The sequence below is a fragment of the Gavialis gangeticus genome, unplaced genomic scaffold (assembly GCF_001723915.1).
Source record: "Gavialis gangeticus isolate Ggan-Ray unplaced genomic scaffold, GavGan_comp1, whole genome shotgun sequence".
NCBI lineage: Eukaryota > Metazoa > Chordata > Crocodylia > Gavialidae > Gavialis > Gavialis gangeticus.
The window spans coordinates 3,038,912-3,047,537 of NW_017729009.1; the positions used below are offsets into that span (position 1 = coordinate 3,038,912).

An 8,626-nucleotide genomic window follows, 5' to 3' on the forward strand; every position below is an offset into this window, starting at 1 on the left:
GGAGAATAAAACATCACTGTTTCAGTAATATATATTCAGGGTCACTAACAGGCTTGTGATTCAACCTTTTTCAAAGAAACACTTTAAAAGCAGCATCACAAACCAAAAAATGTCTATAATGTTTTATTTATGTCAGGAGTTCTTCTAAATGGACAGGCGTGAGACTCTGAAGCAACAGAGAAACTCAGAGCAGCTTATGAGCAAGGAATAGCAGGAAATGCATGGGAATTGGCATCTTCTTCTGGAGATATACCATGCTGACAGACCAATCCAGCTCCAGATCCATTAAGTGATTCTGATTTTGGAATAGAAGGGATGCTAAACACCACACGTGTATTAGCAGATCCCAGCAAGGGAGCCTTAGAGGTAATACCTGGCTTGGAGTTGTTGGACTTTTATCAAGCCTGCCATGAAGTGTGTCATCTTCCCCCTTCCTGCATAAGCATGAACCACTTAAATCTTTGATTTCTTGCGCATCTTTAAACTTCATATCTAACTTCCTTATGGACAAACCAAGCTCACAGTAGAGAACAGGCTTCACTTACAATCCTGAAAGAGAAGCTGCATTATCTCCCTGTTTAGGATGGGAGAAGCAAATATTCTTTGGCTAGCTATAAAAGGGAGATCTAAAGGAGATTTTATCCTATTCCACCTAATAGGTGCCTAAGTGTGATCCTTTCCCACCCTGTTCATATCCATGAAGAGGTTAGTATGCCAATTTTGTAATGGGCCTTAAGGTTAAGTCTCACAGAAAGCAGTGTCCAGCAGAGCCCATCCATCTTTTTGTTAATAATTTTTTCAGAAACTCAAGGAGGGTGGAATAGGATCACAGATAAGCACTGAAGTCCACTTAGGGCTAAATCCTATTAGACACTTGATAGGTATGTTGTTGCGGAAGGATTGTCCCCTCCTTCACTTGCAGGAGGCTGTCCTTGTTTATAGTTAGGAATTGGATAATGAACCAGAAAGAAGGCACTGGATAGATTTTCATAAGGTGTTAAAACTATTTACCTCTAGAAGTAGGCATGTACACTACAGCTGCATGTTTCCTCTGACTACTGCAAGGTTGGTGAACTTGGATGGGAATAATATCCAGGAACAAGAATTGAGTTCTCATGCAGATTTGGTCATCTGTCTTTTGCATTCGCTAATCTCAAGTGGTTCCAACTTCTGCATTGGTTCCAGCACTGCGCATACCTAAAGTGAAATTTAATGACCAAGCCACTGAAAAGCCATTAATAATGACTCTAGATGCTGCTCTGTTTCCCTTATCCTCATAAAGTAGGCAGAAAGCTGCCTGTTCACCAGCCATTTCTGTCTGCCAGTTAGTCTGCCTTTCTTAGAGCTCTCATCTCATTTTCTCACCAGGCAGTGGTGAGGACAGTGGCGACATGATAATTGGCAGACATATCTAGTGGTGCAAGGCTCTCTTTACTCTTTTGTACTTCTGAAAATAAACATTTTTTTTCTCTTGGTATCTATCTACTGACAGAGTAGAAAATAGAGCTTCTGTTTTCTTTTCCAGGAGCATTTCTTTGCTGGCTTTTTGGCCACAGGGATATGGAATAGGTGAATGGTATTCTCTCTCCTTCCCGTAAAACTTTGTAATGAGCTCATCTTATCAAGTGCGCATGTGCATTTTGTGGTAGTGCTCCTATGGCGGGCCATATAATTAAGTGCAGAAGACAGCAGTGCAGAGAAGAGTTGTCAGAGCTTGACTATGACTTTTCTGTGTCCTTGCTACTACATGGATGTGGCTTCAGAACTCGGAGCCAATGGATTTGGCTTGTAAAAGCAGGGGGACAATTCCTCATTAGACTACGATTTGCAGGTTATCTGTCTGGGATGATTGATCCTATCCTTGGGCAGGCAGTGGAACAGACTTTTTCTCAGGGTCTCTTCAACCCTTGTTTTTCTATGATCATTTCAGCAGACAGTTGCTGGAAATCAGATGCCTTGGTTGCAATGGAATGCTGAGGTCAGTGCAAGGCAGCTCTGCGTTTGTGTGTTTGTTTTTCTCACAATAAATGAATCTTACTGTTCTTCATTTAAAATTTTATAATTTCAAACACAGATACTTTCCAACTTCAGGGGAACATGAATCGGTCAATAGAAAAAGTTTGACACCATGTCTGTGTGTAACCTCTTTGAAATCTGACTGCATTATAAAATGTTAGTTTACATAGTTCTATGTATAGCGCTGTGATGGTTTCACTAGCGATTTGCTCCATTCATCCCATGTAAGTAGGCAGTTGTTCATTTCAGCCCTTGCCTTAGGAATCCATGAGTAAAGGGTCTGTGGAAGAAAAACCAAGACCGTTTCCAGCCTGTGGAGGCATCCAGCTGGTGGCTAATCTGAAGGATCACAAGATTGGCAAGGACTGGCTGCCAATGTGCCACTGAAATACATGTCTTGTTTTGGTAATTTTTTCCCCAAGAAATCACTCCTTGGCAGTTCTGAGACCTGTCAAAGTCTGTCCGGAGGCTGCTTTAAGGCTTCAGTGTACTGGGACAGTAGACAGCTTGCTGCCTGGGATCTAAAAAAGGTAGCACAATTAAGCTGCAACGCTGAAGTGCAGAAATCTTAAGTCACTCACCTGGTGACCCAAAATGCAGAGAGTTGGATTATTTCTTGCTCAGTTATATGCTTGTTAGTGAATTATTACACACTGAATTGGATGTGGGATATGGAAGTATTAGAACAGAACTTGGCAGAAGCAAAGAAAGAGGCAGAAGTCAAATGGAAAGTTAGAATGTCAACCTTCATGCATTCCTTTAGCTTCTTTATTGCAAGCATCTCCTGTCAGTACCTGAAGGCAAATAAAACAGTGGGTTAAATGGAATTTACATAAGGCGTTTTTCTGTTTGTACATTCACAGTAAAATCAGTGTTTAGAAGCTACAAGAACTTGTTAGAGGGCACAAGACTAGGAATCGGGAGACTGTCATAGTTGGGTCAGAAATCTTTTGCAGAAGGAAGACTGAAACCGAAAAGTTGCTAAATAATTTTGCTTGGGTTTTTCAATCTTTAACTTGGGGATAATCACTACTTCACTGGGGAACCGTGAAGATTAAATCGTCCTGAAGTACAAAGAGATTCTTGGATGTAAATTATCACAGAAATGTTGCTATACTTGCTTTCCAAAATTAAATGGAGGTACTAAACTTCTATAGGTTTTGTCTACATAGTCCTCAATGAGAGGTGTCCATAGGTGATTCTTGGAGGCAGTTGTATGTTTCTGTGACATCTTGACTATCTAAGGAGATTTCTGTGGCAGAAGACTGAGGTAGAATATTCATAGTTGGTTTTGCCTTCTGTGGGTTAATGAGTGCACAATAATATGTGAATAAGGGACAGTGCAGCCTAACTTTAGGGACCCAGTGAGCCTGACTTCCCAGCCTCATACTCAAGGTTTCTGCCTTTACGAATGACTTGGGAACTGTTTTACCTTAATTACCTAATTGCATAGAAAAATTAGTTTTCCTACCAACAAAATAATGTTAACCATACTTGCCCAATTCGCAGAGCTCTTTGTGTCCCTAAAGTGTTTGAGAATTGTTGGGCCAAAGACTCTAAATGCAGTTGCTGCTATCAGGAGTTAACTGGTCCCAATAGACTGATCTGTCTGTTAAGTATGATAGGATCTGTTAGTGCTGAGGTTTTCTTCCACATGTTGACTTGTGGGGGATATGATAGCAGCATCAGGATGCATAGATATGGGGCTTGTGGCCCAAAACAGATTGCTTCTGATTTTATTTCTTAACTCCTTTTGCTTTTCTCCTTGCAGATTCTCACAAACACAAAGATAAACACAAAGATCGAGAACACCGGCATAAAGAGCACAAGAAGGACAAGGAAAAAGATCGGGAGAAGTCCAAGCACAGTAATAGGTGAGGAAAATCAGTTGGTGTGTCATTATTGACCCCAGAAAAAGGCCTTTGCTGACCCACCGTCAAAGCTTTGTATAAACAGTCCATATGATGATGGTACCTTTTTTTTAGTGTGTTTGACAGCATTCTTAAGTTCTTGGTATATGGTGGAACTATATCAAAGTCAAAATTGCTGAGATGTATGTGTATAGTTTTACGTGTGCAGTTGAATCCATGTGCTTTTAAAATGGTAGGAATTAGTAATTTGGATAATATAATTTAAAAGTGGTTGGAAAATGTCTTTGATAAGGTGAGGGAGTGTTAGCTCAGTCCAGCTGATACTGCACGCTTTTTGTGGTACTCTGTGTATGTTCAGCATTAACATTTTAAGCCCTTTGAGCACATGTTGGTGAGAGTTTCACTGTAGTCACAGAAGCTCACTCTTTTTGGAGTGGTTAAGTCCATTGGGGACACTTGATGAGAGCCTGAATGACATCCTCGGCCTGCTTCCAAAATTGTACTGCTATCTTAAATCTGCAGAGCAGTTCCATGGGGCAATCCATTCACATTTGTCAAGCATGCACTGGGCTTAGTTACTGATCAGAGGCTAAATTTAGGAAGGTTGTATTCAAATCTGGGTTTGATTGATGCAACTGATACTTTGCAGTCCCACCTAGGGAGAGGATACCTCTTGCTATGGTGGGATCCACCTTAACATGTATTCCAAGAAGAGCTATTTACCTTTTAGTGACTGTGGTTTTTTTCAAGATGCTTACTTGGTATGAACACTGCAGCCTGCTTGCCATCCCTACCCTTCGTAATACTCTGACATGGGCTCTGAAAAAGGGCATGCAGCCACTGGCTTCTTTAAAAGACACCAGTTACATGTGTGGCCCTAATAAATGCATTGTCTTGGAAATGATTCCAAGCTCTTGTTCATAAGGCTCAGATATATCTGCATGGGATCTGCACTAATTAATACCCCAAAGAACCAGAGTTACTGGAGGGTAAGTAACTGTTTTTCATGTACCTCAGAAAAACAGGAATAGCAGTTACCACTTAGGTGCGCTTGAGACACAATACTGTGCCTGTAACTAACTTGATTTTCTTCACTAACTGTACAGTCTCATACCCCACAATATTTTGCATGTCTTTATGGATTTAAATGGGTGGTTGAGAAGAGACATGTACAAGCCAAATTGCTTACAACATTTACCAGCTTCAGCAGCAGAGATTGTAAATTCCTTGGACACAGTCTTGCATACTCTTCTAGTTGCTCATTTGTTGGCACTGCCTCAGTCTCTTGACTTCTCACCTTACAGCATAACATGATTTCTTGGTAGACATTCAAAGTCCTACACATCCACATATTTATTGCTTCATTTAAAAAGCCATTTTTCTGCAATCCTAGCAAAGCGTGTTTCCTTCAGTAAGGATTAATGTATATGCCATATGTAAAGTTTCAGAGTTCATGTATGTTTGGAGCTTCTCGCTGTAGGAAGGAGGGGTCAGGATTTGTTTTAACTGGAAAAAGTACCTTTCCTAGCACACAAATCAAATAGTTCATGACTTGAGACAGCCCCAAAATGGTCATCTTTAATTGTATATAATAAACAGCAGTGGAATGGAGTTACTCAGAATGACTGCTGTGTTTCTTGAGAGACTTTCTGCCGTGAGATTAGAAGGATTAAGTTCACGTTGTTTTAGAATGCAATAGAGTTTAGTTTGAATGATGACTGACTCCACAAGTACTTCCAGTGAAAGGAATGAGGCAACTCATGGTATGAAGAACTAGCTCATACGACTAGGCACCATAGCCTGGTTCATTGTAACGCCTAAAACCTTCAGGAAGGCCTTAGAGAAGGTAATTTGTGCCCAAAAATTTATCCAAAATTTCTCCCAAATGTGAAGTTGGTCTAATATAAAGGTGACACCCCAAAAGGTCATTGCCTCAAAGGGCTCGTACATTCTTGCCTAAGAAGCTGATTTACCCTGTAGACAGTACTTGAAAATAGAGGTGCATCAATTCATCGGTCCCATATCGGATTGGCACCGATATAGGGAAAATTGACAGTATCGGCAGTCGGCATTTTTTTTGCCTGATGTGGCCGATTTTAAATGCCATGTGCATGCACACAGCCACAGCATGCATGTGGCCAAGAGTGCAGCCTGGCAGCTTGGAGACCAGCGTTGTGCTGGTAAGTCTGTTGTGGCTTGAAGGAAGGGGGGGGGGGGTGCAGATCGAGGCCCCCATGGTGAGGGAGGGAGTGGGGCTGGGACAGGCACTGCTCATCTGGGGTGGGGCACAGGATGGAACTGTGGCTTGTCTGGCAGAGAGGAGGGTGGCTAATTCAGTGAACTCTCAGCATACCTCTTGCCCTTCCTTTCCCCGCCCCCAGGAAAGCATGGGGTGCATGCTTTCAGATCTGCAGGGGGAGTAGACTGCCACTACGGGCTGGGGCAGTGCTGAGCTCTTCCTGGTGGTGGGTTGGGCCAACCTGTGCTTGGGACAGGTGCCAGCAGTGCTGGGAGCAGGCCTATGGGGGGGCTATGGCAAACTTTGGTGTGGCTGCAGCCCCCCGCCATAATTCCCCTCCCAGCGCTGCTGCCACAGCCTGGCTCAGCTCCCGCCTAGAAGAGCCCGGCACTGCCCCGGCCCCAGCCTGCAGTGGCAGCCCACCCTTGCCCCGTGCACAGATTTGGGGACACGTGGACCCCCATGCCCTCCCAGGGTGTGCATAATAGCTCCCAGGGCCTCAGTGTGCCCCCCACGTCCCTTCCCCCACACCAGACTTACCAGCCCGACGCTAGTCTCCAAGCTGCTCAGCTGTATATCTGAATCGGATTGCTATCATCCAATATGGTTCCTTAAATCAGCCATCGGGATTGTCCCAGAAAATCTCTGTCAGTGCACTCTTACTGGAAAGGGGATTGTGGCAGGGGCTTATGGAATCCCTTAGTGGACCACACATGTTGTATCCGTTGTTTGTTTTAAAGAAGCCCAACAGAGGTGAGAATTCATATTGCAAAGATTCCCTACTGCAGTCTTCCTCTTCTCTGTGCCCAGTACAAGTAGGTTGTGAGGCACCGAATTTCCTTTTTTTGCGCATTGACTTCCCCGTTTCGTGCCCACAATTTGCAGTCACTTACGCACCTGCTTATGTGCATTTTTTTGCCTTTTGAAAATGTAGCCCACACATTTGGCTGCTGTATCACTAAATCATGATTGTAGGCTGATAGCCCTAGGAAGATAAAATTGCATACATTTAAGAACACTTCAGCTGGAATGTTTATCAAAGAAATACTGGAAAGACACTGCTCTTTCCTATCCTCATTCAGTCATGCATAACGTAATGACCGTCTCACTGTGTCACATCACACGTATTTAAAACAAGCAGCTGGCTAATGGAAACAACTGGTATCATCATTCACACACTTGGTTTTTCACCAGTACAGTCCATAGACCTAGGCTAAGTAACAATCCGTCCTTTGTAAAGCATGCAGTTTTAACACTCAAAACAAGGACCAGCAACTTAGCGGGTGAGAGAGGTATAGAGAGATCAGTGGGGGATGGTTCTGGAAGAATTTTAAAGAGACTGCGCTCAGTGGATGAGGAGCAAGAAGACTCCCAAGTGTATGGACAGAATGTGCCAATCTAAGAGTGCATGCACCCAAAGGGAAACTTATGGTGAGAACGCTTGAGAGATTGAAGTGGAAGAAAAGATGAGTAGAGTCATATGGCGATATCAAGTCTGAACGTCACAAGTCAAGCGGTGTAAAGCACTCAAAATGGTGACATACAGTGAAAGCAGAATATACAATTTATTAATCTTGTTATGGAACCTCGTTTGATTTTTGGGGGATTGTGATTGTCCTAGTGCAGCCTGAATTGTTTTTTTTTTTAACAACGTAGATTTGGGATGGCTTTCTTAATTTTGATTTTAATTTAATTTTGAACTAATTCAGTGAACTCTCAGCGTCCCTCTTGCCCTTCCTTTTATGTAAGCCTGAGGAAACAGGCCACTTCAGGAAATATCTTTTAGAATTCATAGTCCTCTCTTGCCAGCTTTATAACTGATTTTTAGAGGCTGACGGAAAAAAATCTTTTAGAGAAACGCACAAAGGGCTATCCTGGATCAAAATGGCTGCCACTTTTTTTTTTCTTTGCTAATTAGGAATGGAGTAGCAGCTTAGGACGTGATGAGGAGCAGGTGAATGGAAACGGTGTCTATTTTGGCCTGCATAGCTTAGTCCCATTGAAAAGACTAGTAAAGTTGCCATGTTGAAGAGAGATTTGCATGGAATTCTCTAAAGAAAATGTTAGCTGTGAAGAGTAACTGCAGAAAATGGCTTGTTGGTACTTAAAGGATGGGAGAATGCAGCTAATGCGTAACATTGAATTGTTTTAACTGTAAGGAAAGTTTGAAAACTGGTGCTCTATTTGTTATAATTATGAGAAAAGGCCTTCAGCTGCTAGAAGTAAAAAGGGAAGTCTTTGAAAAAATCACCTCAGACTACTTAGAATTGTTTCTAAACTCTCAGAAAATCCAGTTGGCACTTTAACGTGCTGTAATCTTATGGAAAGATTGCTGTGTTTTTCATATTTAACAAAGAGCTTGAATCATTGCTCTAAGTCAAAAACTTAAGTCATCCTTAACTATGGAGCTAGAGTGGGTGTTTCCCTGATGTGCTCAGCATAAAATGTTTGTCCCCATTGCCCCCCCCCCCACCCCCCCCCTTTTTTCTCTTTTTTGAGA

At 42.5% G+C, this 8,626-nt stretch overlaps 1 protein-coding gene across 1 annotated transcript in view; it reads left to right on the forward strand.

Moving 5' to 3' along the window:
• The window catches only part of TOP1 (topoisomerase (DNA) I), a 68,870-nt gene that overhangs the window by 7,451 nt on the left and 52,793 nt on the right, over positions 1 to 8,626 (forward strand). Inside the window, exon 2 of the mRNA XM_019509787.1 lies at positions 3,788 to 3,890. Coding sequence (XP_019365332.1) covers positions 3,788 to 3,890 — 103 coding nt within the window. The remainder of the gene's footprint in view (positions 1 to 3,787; positions 3,891 to 8,626) is intronic.